General features: G+C 37.3%; 2 protein-coding genes across 3 annotated transcripts; both read left to right on the forward strand.

Moving 5' to 3' along the window:
• Positions 1 to 2,073: 2,073 nt before the first annotated feature.
• On the forward strand, positions 2,074 to 7,829 carry LOC308402762 (tumor necrosis factor receptor superfamily member 3-like). 2 transcript variants are annotated; one of them, XM_080891858.1, is made up of 8 exons: positions 2,074 to 3,428; positions 3,517 to 3,585; positions 3,781 to 3,903; positions 3,999 to 4,130; positions 4,627 to 4,735; positions 4,824 to 4,894; positions 5,040 to 5,162; positions 6,934 to 7,829. In XM_080891858.1, exons 2-8 carry the CDS (start codon positions 3,552 to 3,554, stop codon positions 7,068 to 7,070), a joined length of 729 nt encoding a protein of 242 aa, XP_080747984.1. In that variant the 5' UTR covers positions 2,074 to 3,428; positions 3,517 to 3,551; the 3' UTR covers positions 7,071 to 7,829. The 2 variants fall into 2 exon arrangements, with proteins under 2 accessions (XP_080747984.1, XP_080747983.1); XM_080891857.1 differs by having other exon boundaries at positions 2,074 to 3,585.
• Positions 7,830 to 9,864: 2,035 nt separating this feature from the next.
• arl8ba (ADP-ribosylation factor-like 8Ba) lies at positions 9,865 to 16,935 on the forward strand. Its single transcript, XM_080891397.1, has 7 exons — positions 9,865 to 10,107; positions 13,022 to 13,102; positions 13,192 to 13,265; positions 13,361 to 13,454; positions 13,584 to 13,651; positions 14,076 to 14,146; positions 14,241 to 16,935. Exons 1-7 carry the CDS (start codon positions 9,985 to 9,987, stop codon positions 14,288 to 14,290), a joined length of 561 nt encoding a protein of 186 aa, XP_080747523.1. The 5' UTR covers positions 9,865 to 9,984; the 3' UTR covers positions 14,291 to 16,935.
• The last annotated feature ends 34 nt before the right edge of the window (positions 16,936 to 16,969 follow it).

The raw sequence follows: 16,969 nt of genomic DNA on the forward strand, positions 1-16,969 counted from the left end.
CTCAAGCACGGATTAATATTGGTCGCAGTCAGAGATGTGTATGTGTTACTGCAATCCGATTACTTTTTCCAAGTAACGAGTAAAGTAAGGGATTACTATTGCAAAAAAGTAATTCGATTACTGTTACTTTCCTGTAAGCACACTGCATGACTGCGTTACTAAACTGTGATTTTGTTTGTGAGAGCGTCTCATGACAATGATGCATGAGCGTGCGACGTCCGTGGTAGCACCAGACGTATGTAGAGCAACTATAATATGGAGTGTTGGAGAGAGTACGACCATGCGGCGTTTAAAGCTTGGAAGTACTGACATTACTTTGTGTTTGATTCTGTAAAAGGCGACAAAAACATTAGCGTCTACTGTAGACTCAGCGTGGGAACAAACTTTTTTCTACTTTGAAAACTTCAAATCTGAGACAGTACCTATCACGCTGGCATGGGAATGTGAAATTCACAGAGAAACCCCTGTATCCCCCACTGACATTACCACTGTGGCACAGGGCAAACCTCCACCCGTCCCACTCCTGCTAGACAGGTGAAAAAAGATTTAAGAACAACAGGACTTGGTAGAAAATAGGTTTAAATGTTAAACAAATTTTTTCCAGTCAGAGAATGTTGCATATACTTTTAAAAAGTAATTAAGTAAGAAAGTAACTAAATACTTTTGAAAATAAGTGATCAGTAAAGTAACGGGATTACTTTTTTGGAGAAGTAATCAGTAAGTAGTTTCTAATAACTATTTTCAAGTAACTTGACCAAAACTGGTTGTAGTAAGCAAGTCTCAGTTTCAACTGTGAAGACTTCGAGCTGCAGGTTTGACAGGATGAGTTGCAACAAGAAAGCGTCAGAATAAGACAAAAAGAGGCTTGACTGGGCCATGAAACGCCACCATTGGACTGCTGAAGATGGGAAGAAGGTATCATGGACTGATGAATCAAAATTTGAAATCTTCAGTTCATCAAGCAGGATCTTTGTATGCCGTCAAGTAGGTGAAAGGATGGTTGCACAGTGTGTAGCATCAACTGTCAAAGATGGACGAGGAAGTGTGATGGCCTGTGGCTGTTTTGCTGGATACTGGGTTGGTGACTTGTACAGAGTGAGAGGCACCCTGAACCAAAACTGGAAACATTGGGGCATTCTAAAAATGTTGACAGGTAATGTATATTTGAAGTTTAAATCGTTAAATTCAATAACCATTGTGCTGGAATGACCAGTTAAAGCTGGGTTAAAGTGGAAGATATGAAGTGCAGATCACTTAAGTCAGCGGTCCCCAACCCCCGGGCCTCGGACCGGTACTGGTCCGTGAGTCGTTTGGTACCGGGCAGTGAGAGTTGAGGCTCAGGTGTGAAATGTATGGTTTTCAGGGTCGTTATCAGTTTTCAGCGTTATTTTGTTATCGTTTTTATCGTTAACTCGGTTTTCCTGGGTCTTTTCACGTGTGTTATGAATAAATCTTCTTTTTTTCGGTACCAGTACTAGTTTTATTTTGTTGTATTTATCCGCGACACCTTAAAGGCCGGTCCGTGAAAATATATACCCACAGACAGCAATCTGAGGTTTCAGCCTCTGATGTTAAGTGGCAGACCTTCATAGGCTTCTAGTCTACAAGCCATACCATTGTATGGCTTTGCATAGAACTAAAGACCCATACATCTTATCCAGTAAAATGTATTACCATTAGATAAATACTATAGGGAAAAAAAACTATATATAAAAACTAATAATAAATAAGCAAAATTAATGAACACCTTTGGAGAGAAAGCACAAAGGAAAGCAACAAAGCTCTGTACTTTATACCTATAAAGCCAAGTATATAGTTTTCGTGAGTTATTATTTTTTGTAAAGATTTCTACACCATCATCATCTTTTCTACAACATCAGTGTGATCCCCCCCCCCCCCCCCCCCCCAAAAAAAAAAAAAACCTAAAGGGAAACTTTATATGTGCACAATCAGCATAGTGTTCTTTGCATCTTCTCTACACATTAATCGTACAAGCCAGTTTCCATAGACAAAATCTGGACTCATTGCTAAACATATTGTTCCTCCATATGTTTAAGTTGCCGTGCACATGTTGCCTGGCCCCACAGTGAAGGACTGTGGAAAACCTCCTGCAGGTTATTTGTCAGCTGAACATCCATAATATGAATTTTGCTCCATCATATACCAAAGATACAATAAACTCATTGTCATGCTCAAGAAACTAGATTAAGATGAGCTGAGCTTTGTGACATGGCAAATCATCCCGTAGGATGCAGCCAGCAGAAGATGGGTACACTCTGGTTATAAAGGCAGCAACACTACGGCAACACTATGGCTGTGGCATTTAAACTATGCTCAGTTGGTATTTGGCTCAAAGTGTGCCAAGAACATAATCCCCGCACATCGCATAACCACCAGCTTGACCTGTAGATACAAGACAGAATAATTCCTTTCACGTTGTTTACACCGAATTCTGACCGTACCATCTGAACAATACAGAAGGAATCAAGCCTCATCAGACCAGGTAACGATTTTCCAATCTTCTTTTTGTGAACCCCTGTGAACTGTAGCCTCTGTTCTTAACTGAGAAGAGTAGCATCTGGTGTAATCTTCAGCTGCTATAGTCCAAAAATGGATGTGTTGTTCTTTCAGAGTTGCTCTTAATTTGGTTGTAAATTTGTCAACCCTATAAATGGTTGTGTGGAAAATCCCAGCAGATCAGAAGTTTCTGAAATACCCAGATCAACCCGTCAGGCTCCGAAAACTATTTCAGGTTCAAAGTCAGTTAAATGACCTTTCTCACACATTCTGGTGCTTGATTTGAACTTCACCAGGTTTTCTTGACCATGTCTATGTATCAAAATTGAGTTGCTGCCGTTTAATTGGCTGATTAGATATTTGCATCATCAAGCTATTTAACAGGTATACCTAATACACAGGTATACCTATTGTACAGCCATAGTGAGCACCACAGAGGAGTGGAATCTAGGAAAGAAGCTGTCATAAACACAAAGAGGCTGTCACATGAAATTTGTCACCTGTCATTTGTGAGAGTGTGACATTATTTCAGGAGTGTTTGAGACGTTCTTGCATGTGTTCGAAAACAAGCTCCTCCAACACATGCTTTTAAAGGAAAGTCTCTTAGATGAAAGATTTATATTAGAGGTGACAACAAGCATTAAATGTTGTCTGCTTTGGATAAATCCAACAGCTTCACTGTAGATAAGCTTAGAAGTACAGCTTTATCCAGTTCAATTGTACAATAAAATAAAATATAATAGCAAGTAATCTGGTAAATTTACAGCAGTTAAAAAAAAGTTGAACTAAGCAAATTTCTTTTCAGTTTAGCGTGTTCGTGAAGTGATCTATATTTACTAGTGGTCTTTCACTTCCTGACTACACAGTCACACTCTCTGTCATGCTGACGTCAGCCACCGATATAAAAACCTGTAAGCGCACACAGAGCACTGGACACAATGATTCACTTGAACCTCTCCATGGCACTTATAGCATTATTTGTGGCCTTTTGGACTATAGGATGCGTTAAAAGCTGCGGTGATCAACAGACTCAGATGAGTGGACGGTGTTGTAACAAGTGTCCCCCAGGTAAAAAAAAACAAACTTTTTTAAAAATCAGATGAGTGTCTTTCAATCTAATGTTTTGATTAGTTTGATCTAATTATTACAGTAGTGATCTGTTTGATGTAATGATCAGATTATGTGTTTAAGCTGAACTTTTTCGTTCAAGAATACTGAAAAATACTGAAAGTCGCTGATTTTAACTTTTTCCTGGTTTTAAAGGCACTTATGTAGAAGAGTTTTGCTCTGACAGACAACAAACTGCCTGCAAAGCCTGTCCAGATGGACATTTCTCACAACTTCCCAACCTCTTTGACAGATGTGAAAAATGTCAGACATGTCAGCGTAAGTTGAGAGAAGCTGAGAAGGCATTTACCAGAACTAGCAAAAGATGCAATATTGTGTTGAATTCAGTGGTTTCAATTCTTGTCTGTCTACAGATTATGCTGTGAAATGTACATCAACCACAAATGCAACCTGTAGTTGTGCCGCTGGTTTCCTGTGCTCCAACAGCATCTGTTCGACTTGTGTGAAAGACAAATGCGTCACAGGAGAGAAACCAAAAAGGACAGGTAAGAATGGACATTTTGAGTTTTTACAGCTACGAGTAAAATATATATCCTGCCACAAACACTGGTTTGACTATTGCATCTGTGTAATTGTGGATATTTAGACTAATCCCTTAAAAGTCAAGACATGTTTATTATTACATGATTAAAAAAGATCCATGTGAAAGAATTTATTTTAATTTGTAATTTTATTCCACATCTGCTGTTCAACCTGAGCCTACTGATCAGGTGAAGGAGGAGCTGTTCATAATGTCAAGAGTGTTTAGCAAAGAGTGAATGCTCAGTTCCCTTTTGTCTTAAGCTGCAGTCCTTACTATATGTCATCAGATATATACTCATAAAACCTCATCACTAGACTCATGACTGACCTCACGGCGGAAACTGACAATAAATCACAGGATCTCCAAAGCTGACAAAATCTGTCACCCTATAACCACAAATGTCCCCCCCAAAGTATCTTTCATGTTTACTGAAATAGTATTTCTTTCTTTTGTTCCAGTCGTCTCCTCGAATGCAAGGGTGATAGAATATTCGTATCAGTGTGAAGCCATATGTGGCGAAAAACAATATTTCGATGTGCAAACGAATGACTGCAAACCACTGACACAGTAAGATCGATTTAAACAGCTTCTGCCGCAGTGATAAGTAAAAGAAGTTGTGAACATGCCAGTGATGTAAAAGCTTTGTGCTAAACAGGTGCAGCGTGCTGGGGTTTCCTGAAAGGTTTCCAGGGAACAGGACACACAACTCAATTTGTGACAGACCCGGTATGTACACATATTCACACATTTTATTGACACAGGCTGTAATTTGTTGATTGCTCAGCATGTAACACTTGTGATACACGACAACAGAACATAGTGACAATATGCTGCAATCAAGAAACTTAACTATGATTTGACTTTTCACCAGGGCCCAAAGATGGTGGAGACTTAATTCATGTGATCCTTGGCATTAGTGTCATTTTGCTGTCTCTCAGCCTCTTTCTGTTCATGTCCTACACATGTATAAAGTACCTAAGGATTCACACAGCAAGTAAGTTCATGGAAAATCATATCAGTATGTCAAAGTGGAATCACTGGCATGGGCAGATTTCCTTCCGAAAACCACATGTGGCATTTAAACAATCAAAATAAGTATTCATTAACAGAAGAAATTGATGTGACTCAACCTAAATATCACTGCTACTGCTCTTTTTAAAAAATACCATCATAAGGGGAACTTCCCAGAATTATTTTCATATATTTTTGTGACGTATCAACAGTAGAAAAAAAAGATTCAAATGCAGATCATCAGATAAAAGGACTCATCTAAATTCCCACGGTGGCAGTTGGCTATAGAACTTTAATGCACTACAACTACTATAGTAGTCAATTACTGGACACTATAATATTTGCCTGCAAAGTCTGTCCAGAGGGACACTTCTCACAAGTTTACAACATCTTTGACAGGAGTGAAAATGCAACTGTAGTGAACATCATGCTATAGTGATATTATGATCATCACTGTACTATATATATGCCAGTTTACTGAAAAAATATTGATTTACATTGGAATATAATCTGATAGCCTATAAGAGCAGAATCAGGATGTACTCAGTTAAATTGTGCACATGTGACACTCCTTTTCTTCTTCTTCTTTTTAGAAATCCTCTAAGGCAGATTTAGTCAAACACATAAATACAAAAATTCTGTAGCACAAATTGATTGATTGATTGATTGATTGATTGAATCTTTATTTTGAACATGTTGAAAAAGTATAAAAAAAAATAGAATTAAAAGAGACAAATGAACAAAGCAAACAAAAGGAAAACGAGCAACCACAACTCCAAATAACGTCCATGTTCAAAAAGGAGCAGGAAGAAGCATAAGCTTATTTAATCCCACCCCTTTTCCACTATCTAGTATCAATAGACTACAGAAATACCTCCTTGTAATTACATTATTAATTAACAGTTGCATTAATGTAGTTTATAAAGTGGGAAGTTTTTATAAATATATCTGTTAGCTGTGCCCACTTCTTGGATAAGCAAGAGGAAAAATGGATGGATGGATGGATGGATAGATGAGTTGTGTCTTACATTAAAGACATTCAAACCCTTGTGTGCATGGTGTCCACTACAGGGCAAAAAAACCCTAAATTAAGCTGGACATGTTTTAAGTCTGGTTTGGGAATATTAAAATAACCAAACCTCTCATTAAGTTAATAATAATTAAAGGTTAGTCTTAAAAGTCACATAACTTTTTTGAAAAAAAGTTGAGCATATTGTGATAAAACCTTTAATACAGTTACAAAGCTGATGGATAGTCAAACTCTAGCCATGATGTCCTTCTGTCAAAAACGTCAAAGTCTGCTTATCTTGCTCCCATTTCTCACTATGAAAAGTGATTAAGGTTATGCCACTTATTTGTTTAAAACAAATTGCACTATAGAACATCTGTAAGGCAATGGATGGAGCTCAGTGTATTATACTTTAGTTACATGGAAAGTCACTAATGAACAATTGTTTTTACGTGCAGCAACACCTTCTCCTTTGGATCGACTCCTCTCTGATGTTTCTATTTCACAGGAGTGAAATGTTTACAATAAATCTGCCTTTGTTCGCCTAAAATTTTGCATTTTGGTGATCAAATCAGAAAACTCCTGTGACTTGGAAAATGAAAAATGAAGTGGAAGTGAAGTGGAAAATGGGGGTGGCAGCAATGAAATGTGTGATGTTTATTATCGAATGCGTAGGTGTGCAGCGAGGAAATAATGTCATATTTCAACTAAATCATTGATGGTAATAATTCTCTCCCTGCTTTAGACCACAAACCCATGCTGGCTGTTCCTACTAACATCAGTGACTTTCACCTACCAAAGGAAGAGAGCGGGCTTCAGTTTGTCCAGGATGGATCCAAGGACAGTGACATTTGTGATCTAGAAAGCATTATTTTAAGATGATATTATAACTCTGTTCAATTACAGCCAGTATGCTAAAAATTATCTTGCTTGACGTCAGTGCACAGGATCTAGAAGGGAAAGTGAAAAACATTTGTAGAACAGACTTGATGATTCCTTTTGATCTTTAGCATGACTTAAGCAGAAACACATATGTATGGATTCATATTTAAAACCTCACTTTGATGTGGTAATGAGTTTATCTCAAGTCTATACTTGAAATAGATGATTTCTTGCTGAATATTCAGGGGTATTACAGTTTGGTCTGTAACACATGTGTTCGTCCCTGAGGTGGGCCTTGCAGTTTGTGCCCTTCTGGCATGAGTTACAGATGAGCTACACAAGTTTTTTATGCTTATTATACTGCAAATAAACACACTGTTGGGAATGTTTTAGGTAGGTAGAGTTAAAGAAATTCTACAAACGAAAACAAATCTGGTTGGTTTATTTTGTTTCTGTAGTATAGCAAAACAGATAAATTGTAATCAGAATAAATTAAATGGTTTTAGTCATTTTTCCTTTGTTGATCTATTATATGATTAATGAAAAATCTGCACACATTTTGTCGTTACAAGAACTGCTTTTTAAAACATTGTTAAAGTTTGTCAAAAGCTGTCTTTAACAGTCAAGCTCCAACTGGATATCTATTAATTGCAACAGCACATGTTTGTTTCTTTTATGAATATATATTTCTTTTGTAACTGCATAATGACTGTTTTATAAATATTAATTATTTTTTATATATTTTTTCTGTTATCATGCTGCAATACTAGAGTTGTGAATTGTGTTTCTAGTTTTTAAGATAATTTATTTAATATATGTTATCATAGTTCTTCATTTTCATATATATATATATATATATATATATATATATATATATATATATATATATATATATATATATATATATATATATAAAGTGACATTATTCAATGTCTCACCCAGAGGTGGGACCGAGTCATTGTTTTGCAAGTCTCAAGTAAGTCTCAAGTCTTTATCCTCAAGTCTCAAGTCAAGTCTCAAGTAATGTCAGGCAAGTCAGAGTCGAGTCTCAAGTCACTGGTGTAAAAGTCCGAGTCAAGTCACAAGTCTGAAACTTTGAATTTCAAGTCCTTTCGAGTCTTAAAAAAAAACAAACGAAAAAATAATGTTGCAGTTATATGCTAAATGTAAATATTAGACCATGTAATTTTTAAATCTGTGTTTTTCTCAACACATGACAAAATAGTGAACTTAGAAAATATACACAAATTGTGAAATTGCACCTCTTTAAAATGCAGCTCAATTAAACTTAGCTCCAAGAATAATTTTCACCGACAGTTCTGAGATAAGCTGCATGTTATTCTTGGATGCGGTTGTAGGACCAGCTTTAAAATCGCATGACAAAAATATCATACACATTAAAAAAACTGTATCACCAACGTAGCCTGGAAAACATTTGCTAGTTAGATGAAGTCAGCTATCTCATTGTAGCATATTTATATGCATATTTATAATTATACGCTTCTTGGAGTGAGTGCATACACTCATGAAGTTTAGTAACTTCAGGTCACTGCAACAAGCCCAGGTACAGTTTACCGACGGATGGGTACAGGACCTTGAAATGCACCGTGTAGAACGAAAGACCATCGTACGTATCATAAGTTTACCAGTCTCACAAATCGTCTTCATAAATACACATTCGTTAACCGTTTATTAATAGGACCTTTGAGCTCAACGGTAATTAATTAGTAGTGGAAATAATTTCTGGTACCCATCACAGAAATGTAGCAGTGACAACAATATTGTATGCTGTAATCATACTGGGCAATTAGTGATACAAAAAACCTGTTTTATCCTGTGAATAAAAGTATATGTTTTTGTCAATGTACCATAATAACAGAAGCGAAACGCAATATTGTGTCAGGACAATTCACTATTTATGCACAATAAATAAAGGAGCATAGCGCGACAATTTCTGTTCTTGCTTGTAACCTATATCACCAATTATGTTAAGAAAAATGACGCATTAACTACAACAGCAGACTGACCTTTGTGTAAATGCTTGGAGCAGACTAACCTGTGAGCTGGAGTGTTCTGGGACGTTATATTTGATCTTTGAATGGCTGCAATCCAGGCCATCCGTCGCGTCTTTGTTACTTCGGAAACATGAACAATTTCTCTTCAACGACGTAATCCGATAACAACCGATCTCTTTACCCGTCGGCTTCCCGTGGCTGTCATGCGACCGGCTATTGCAGTTAATAATAAAACGGCTTCTTGACATTTTTGTGTTTCTTTTTATCGCTGTATAACTGATTTTAATTGAAAGCCTGCGTGCGCTAGTACCGCTTGCCACGAGTTCCCAGAATCCTTTGCGGTTCTACCCGTGAATGACGTCACATTTTCAATCTCTATATAATATGCATGTTAAATTTTATATTTGGGGTAAAATATCAAGTCTTTTCAAGTAAACCGGTTCAAGTCCAATTCAAGTCCCAAGTCATTGGTGTAAAAGTCCAAGTCAAGTCACAAGTCTTAGAACATTTTTTCAAGTCAAGTCTAAAGTCATAAAATTAATGACTCGAGTCTGACTCGAGTCCAAGTCATGTGACTCGAGTCCACACCTCTGGTCTCACCTTCAGTGGCAGTGGTTGTTGTAGTGTTGCTGTGACGTGCTATAATAAACGTGTGACTGTTGTTTTTTTGTTCATAAAAAGTTCTTATTGACAAAAAGAACGCAAACAGTGGGCGTTACACAAAGGGTGCACTTCTTCTGCGTCCCTGCGGAGGCGCTGATGAGCACGTTTTGGCTGATCGGTCATATGACAGCTGCTTTTGTCCCTCTTCGCTTCCCCACTGGAAAAACGGCACATCTGACAGGGAGGGAGACGAAACAGGTACCACCATCAGGGGAGCGCTGACCACCGACCTCAAGATGCTTGCACTAATAAACCGGCTTTTGGACTGGATCAAGTCTCTGTTTTGGAAGGAGGAGATGGAGTTGACGCTGGTCGGCCTGCAGTACTCGGGGAAAACAACATTTGTAAACGTGATCGCTGTAAGTCTCCAGCTGCTACTAGCCGCCTTGCTAGGATACGGCTAACAGCCTTAACTCGCATAATTGCATAGAGGTTACTAAGCTAGAAGTGGGCTAAACACTGTCCGGTTCTCTGGGGTGTGCTTTGCTCTGTTGGTGGAGCCAGCATCCATAACACACACCGCAGTCAAGAGGAGTTGCTGTTTTATATTTAGCTGTTTAGTTTTGCAACTTACCGGCTACTAGGATGCAATGTTATGGTCTAAACTCCAAAGCTCAAAAGCAGTATTTGACATAGTTTTACACGAAGGAGTTAAAAGCTGTCTGGAGTGCTTTAGTTACCAGGAAGTTAACGTAATAACACGCTGACAGTAACTGTTGACAGCGGTGCAGCCAAACTGGAACGATCACTTATGTGTCATTGTAGTACAGGTCCCCTGTACCAGTGTTATACAGGTGTCCTGTCAAAGGAGATCATCTGCCAAAAAATAATTGCGAGTGTTTAAACTAATGTAAATGAATTGGGCAGTGAAAAATGTACCACAATAACTTTTTTATTTCATATATTTATTTCATCTATAACATAACATATTCTACAGGTAATTTCTTCTTCTTCTTCTTCTTCTTCTTCTTCTTCTTCTTCTTCTTCCTTTTAAATAAATAACCCCTTTGAAAATGATCCCGACTCCAACCTTTTTACCAATATAAGCAAATATGTTGCACATAAAAACATAAACACACAAATCACTTTTTGGCACGACTGGTTTCCAAAATCATGAGGACAACTAACAGAGTCTGGGTGGGTTATCTTCTTTATTTTTTATATTTATTTTCTTGTATTTATAAAAGTCAGCTTCTCAGTTTCTGTAGCATTAATGCTTAAATGTGAGATTATAAAGCAGTGTCAGATTTCCATGACACATCTAAAAAAGGGACTAGATTAACACTGCACTTAAGTCAAGCACACGTAAACAAAAGGAGAAGACATTTTTGCACTTATGTAAAAAAGACACAAAAACACAACAGCAGATTGTAGCTTCTTGGTAGGGGTGTTGGTTTCTCATGTAACTTTGCAGTTATTTCTCAAAGACTGGTGGGGCAATCCAGGTTGCCTTATTATTGCTAAAATGGGTTTCTTTCTTTTTTTCCCCTAACCTTTGGTTGTTTTAGTTTCACATATGGGGCCCTAGTGAGGGTGGCAACAGATGGCAGGCATGCCTTTTACTCCATCAGCTGTCAGATAACCAATCAGATTAAATGTATCTGGTGTAGGCAAGGTCTGATTGGTGCAGCCTTTCGTCTTAAAACGAAATAGCTTCAGATCAGTCAGGATTCATTCTGTACTTTTGTCTAATGTGCATCTTGTGTGTGTTTATGTAACAGTTGCTATCAAAAGTATGGATGAGTAATCAATTTTCAAAGAGATATGTTGCCGGGATGTTAGAGGAAGCTCTTTAAAAACATTTGTGCACTTGAGATGTTTATCTACGCTGCCAGAGTTAAAAACAAGTATGCACTTCCTCTGCTAAACCTTGGCATTCTGGTTTCTGGCTGGTGTATTTTTATGTTTTTAATCAGTTTTACTAGGTGATAGTCAGTGTATTGATGATGTATAACCTCTGCTTTCAAAAAAATTCTCAATCATTTATTTGCTACGGCCACTAATTCAACATTGGTATTCTACTATTATGTGAGCTCAGTTTTATACATTGTATATTTATGTGTTGGTCCTTTTTGTTACGCAAACACTCAGGCTACTGGAAGTTGTGAATTTTTTTTTTTTTTTTTTAAAGAATATATTTATTAAATTAGGTTAAAGTGAAAGTAATTCTTTCTAAAGACTCCGACTTGCACAGTTGAAACACTTAAAAGAAACACTGAATTGTGCTGAGGTTATATGCGTGCTGAAAAAAACAGATTTTTATCAGGCATTTACTGCGAAGAAGACGACATCTCTATAGAAATTTTCTTTGGTGCCCACACTTATCTGGTGATATCAAGGTTTTTGGGGTTGGAACGTACTCTTCCCCTTCCTTTACGCTGAGTAAATGAAAAAAATACCCTACCAGACACTAACAATAGAGTTCATGAGTAGTTATGCAGGGGTGGTTCCGCCTTTCTCAGTCATAAGACCGTTCACTCATTTCCACTTAGCTTTGTCAGGTGACTCTGGCGAGTCATGTGCTGTGAAATGTTCGTGCACCCGGCAGTGCAGGTTCACGAAGCATGGAGAAGGATATCTGCAGCTTGTGAACTTAAAAGGGAAATTCCACTGATTTTTCATACACAAACACATTTTCTTTCCACTGCAGTTTACACAAAGCATTAACAAAAGGCCAATCACAAAAAACCTAAACGTTTTATTTTATTGTCATTTCAATAACATGATTCACTCTGTTTATTTTTTTCTTTTATGATACTCAAATTAGAGTGAACTTTGAATGTTTTACTTTTTATAGTCCCTTCCTCCTTTGCAATAAAGACTCAGTGAAAACACTTTTATGATTGGATTATTCCTCATGAATGAATCAAAAACAAACGTTAAACATTAAAGCTGTGGTTTTACCTTAGGATGCCGTTATGTCAGTCACGCTTTCATAAGCTACCATAAGTTATAAATTGCTTGTTAAAGGTCACTTGAAGTTTAAATGTAAAAACTTATAAACGTTTCTTAGAACTGCCACTTAATTTGTAATCCGCAGCGTGTATTTCCATGCAGCATGTTGCTATGCATTTCTTATAAGCACACAGCTTAATGTATATGACTCCTGTTTTTTTAAGGAAGTTAATCAGTGCAGCACACATGCAGTATATATGTGAGTGACCAGTTGCGCTGTTATACTTGGTTATATAGTGCAGATGTTGTAAAATGTGCATTTGAAATTACTGTTTTTTTTTTTCTTTTAATAAATGATAAACTTGTCTTTCCTTTCAGTCTGGGCATTTCAGTGAAGATATGATTCCTACAGTCGGGTTCAACATGAGGAAGGTCACTAAAGGAAATGTCACGATCAAGGTTCAGTTTTAATCTAACTGGTAAAACAAAACCCATCCCCAGAGTGGTTTTAGGAAAAGTTATCTAAAGGTTTGGTCTTAATTCTGTAGATCTGGGATATAGGAGGGCAGCCGAGGTTCAGGAGCATGTGGGAGCGTTACTGTCGGGGAGTTAATGCAATCGTGTGAGTATCCCCGACTGCCTTTCATACCTTTTGTTTCATAAAACAAACACTATTGTTGTTAAATGATGACTAATTTTGATTTTGATCTTGTCAAGGTACATGGTTGACGCTGCAGATCGAGAAAAGGTGGAGGCATCGAGAAATGAGCTTCATAATTTATTAGACAAACCTCAGTTGCAAGGAATTCCCGTAAGTGTTCCACTTAAACCAATTTAGATATTTGTGTGATTTCAGAAGCAGTAACAGAGATCTGTGTGTGACTTCTCTGGATTACTCCACTGGAGTTTCAGAGTTCAAATTTAACCTGCCCTTTTTTAGGTTTTGGTACTGGGTAACAAAAGGGATCTCCCCACTGCACTAGACGAGAAGCAGCTCATTGAGAAAATGTAAGTGGAAAAATCTTGAAGGCATTTCAACTTTTCATCAGTGCATTGTAGGTTCTTAATATCAGACGTGTTCGCAGTTTTTCATTTCGTTTTGTTTTTTAAAGAACCGTTAGGATGCTTTTCTCATGTATATCTCTTGGTAAAGGGGAACTGTCTTTATTTATATCCAGCTGTAATCTTACTGGTTTCCTCTCCTGTCAAGTTGTCAAAAATGTGCTGAGACTCTTACTAGTACTACTTTAACGCTGTCATTTTCAAACTGTGGTGTGGACGCCCCCTGGGTTTCTTTTAGGGCCATTGCAGGGCTTGTATGGCTGACTGGTGAAAGGGGAATAAATCTGCTCTATGTACCTTTACTTTAAATTAAATTGTCTTAAAATGTAGGGATTGGTTATATATAAATAACTATTCTTTACCTTTCTAGGAATCTGTCAGCTATACAGGACAGGGAGATATGCTGTTACTCTATTTCCTGCAAAGAGAAAGACAACATTGGTAAGTTGTGGCATTATTTCTTACAATCGTTTGATTTCTTTGTTGCAGTACTAAATCTGACCCTGCATATTTCTATTTATGCATTTATTTGCAGATATCACACTTCAGTGGCTCATCCAGCACTCAAAGTCACGCAGGAGCTGAAAAAACCCAAGTTGTTTTCCAGCTGTTATTGCCCTGTTAACGTCATGTCACACCCTCATCACTCTGCAATGATGTACAGTCGTATCCTCACCTGCACTTCACCGTGCTGCACTGTTTTGCTTGTGTGACTTTTTTTTTTTTTGCATTTTACCTTTTTTTTATATTCTTAAACAAATCCCAACAATGCACTACAACAATTCTGGTACCGAACTTTAAGAAAGAAATTGGCATTATACATCTTGTAAAGCTGTACTTTAATTAGGAGTGAGAAACTATTTTTAAGCTACCTTTTTGTGTCTTCAGGCATTACACAGTTGATGCTGCCAGGTAGCTTGTTACCCTTGTTGGTGTAACATCACCTTCTTCTAGGAGGGTTTATTCAGTTCAACAGATCTCACAGTATGATGAGGTTCTTCAGACAGTCAGGTATGATGCTTAGAAACGGCTGATGTGAACACGCAGGTTTTCCTCTTTCTGCCTAGCTCGGCTCTGTGATCATCTTGACTGTCAGCCTTCCCTTGATCAGGTTTTCTCCTTTCAAAGATGTGCCAGTTGTTTTAGAAAATGCGCATTTAAGCAAGTCAGTTGAAGCAGATCTGTAAAAAATATCAAGCTAGTATGATTTTTACTGAAATGGGATGTGTGTGTATGAATATATGATTCTATTTAAAGTTCTGAATGTACTAAAAGCAACACTGTATGGGGTTGTGTGGTTCATATTGGCCTCTATTTGTAATTAGCCTCAGTGGAACAATGTCCTTTTGTGCTGCCTCAAAGCTGAGAGAGAGGCAGGATTTAAAGTGCCTTGTGCAGTGTCTCTTCTCTGAAGCAAAGCAGCATGCAAGGTGTGCCTACAGTAACATCATAAAAACACCACTTCAATGTATTCTAGAATAAAAAAAGGCATGCTTTTTAATTTAAACACTGTTTTTTTTGTTTTTCTCTTGTCCTTTGGTTTGATATTCTACCTAGTTGAACAGAATGTACTCATCAAAACAACAGTCACTGTATGGGGGTGGGGAAAAACATTAATATGCTCTTTTATATGAAGTACTACAGTCATGGTAAAAAGAAGGTGCACCCTCTTTCAGTGGAAAGAATTTATGTATCAGGACAGGATAAAAATAATCTCCTTAGCAGGTCTTAAAATAAGGTCAATACAACCTCAGATGAACTACAAAACATGACATGTTGCACTGTGTCGTTATTTATTTAACAAAAACTAAGCCGAAATGCAGGAGTGTGAAAACTAATTACACGCCATGATTCAGCAGCTTTTAGAACAACTTTAAAAAGTATTATCCTGAAGTAACTATTTTCTGTGTGACTTCATCATTGTTGTGGAGGATCTTTGTCTTTATAAAGGTTTGCCTGCATGTGCCTATGTACAAATCTCTTAAGATCCCATTGCAACACCTTGATCCTTTTTCAGCCACTCTGCTGTAGGTTTGCTGCTGTCGCATGACCCAGTTTCAGCCAAGTCTTACGTGTTAGACCGCCGACTTCACATTTGACTCTAAATACTTTAGCGTATTGAAGAGATCATGGTTGACTCAGAGAATACTACGTTCCTGTGGCTGCGAAACTATTCCAAGTTATCACCAGCCAACAGGTGATAACAACAGTTTGGCAGTTGGTGTAGGGTTTTTGACTTTTGTCAAACGTAGTGCTGTGCAGGGCCAACAATTCCATGTTGGTCTTATCTATCTAAAGGACATTGTTCCAGAAATCTTGTGTTTTGTTCAGCTGTAATGTTGCAAACCTAGGTCATGGGAACCCTTATAAACAAACTTTATTTGTTCCGTCTTTTAAAAAAAAAATTGTACTGTCATGAACTTTTATATTTGACATCATAACTGAGTACTGCAGAGTCTGAGGTGTCTTTTGCAGTTTCTCTTGGCGTTATATCGTTTGACTGTTGGGTGAATTTGCGTGAGATTATTTGGAAATGATCTTCAGCAACAGTTACTTCTTTAACATTATTGTTGATTAATTTCTTTATATTTGTTAGTCTGCCAAATCAATCAATGTACTTGCCAAAACCTTTGCTTTAATAGAGGTGCTCACACTTTCTAATGATCAGTTAAACAAGTGCATTTGATTATGAACACCTTGTTGAAACTTTCCCTCTTAATTCCTATGGAAGCAGTAAGGGTGTATTTATTTACTTATTCACACACTGCTTCTGCATTTTGGTTTAGTTTTTGTGAAAAAAATAATGACATGATGTAATATTGCATGTTTTGAAATTCATCTGCGGTTGTATTGACCCAGTTTAAAGAACTGCTAAGGAGCAGTTTTTCATTATTGTTATTATTATATTCTAATATGTAAAACCTCAGGATATACTTTTCTTTTTTTGCCATGACTACATACCAAAAAGCTCTACATAGCTGTTATCAATTACCTAGCCTATTATACCTGTGATCAGATCTATATTAGGTGACCCTTGGTAGGGTTTACAGGTCAGCATACTCACTTAGTGTAGTAATACAGTAAAATCAGGTACAAGCTCCTACATACGGTCAAAGCCATGTGCTTGTATGCATATAGTAATTACTCAGTATTATTGTTGTGGTTGAGTTGCTCTGCAGCTCGTATTCAGCGGATAAGTCAAAACAGCTTTATTATTATTATTTTTTACCATTTAATTACGATAATGTTCTAATTGATGGCTTC

This window comes from Rhamphochromis sp. 'chilingali' (assembly GCF_963969265.1).
Source record: "Rhamphochromis sp. 'chilingali' genome assembly, chromosome: 9".
Lineage (NCBI taxonomy): Eukaryota > Metazoa > Chordata > Actinopteri > Cichliformes > Cichlidae > Rhamphochromis > Rhamphochromis sp. 'chilingali'.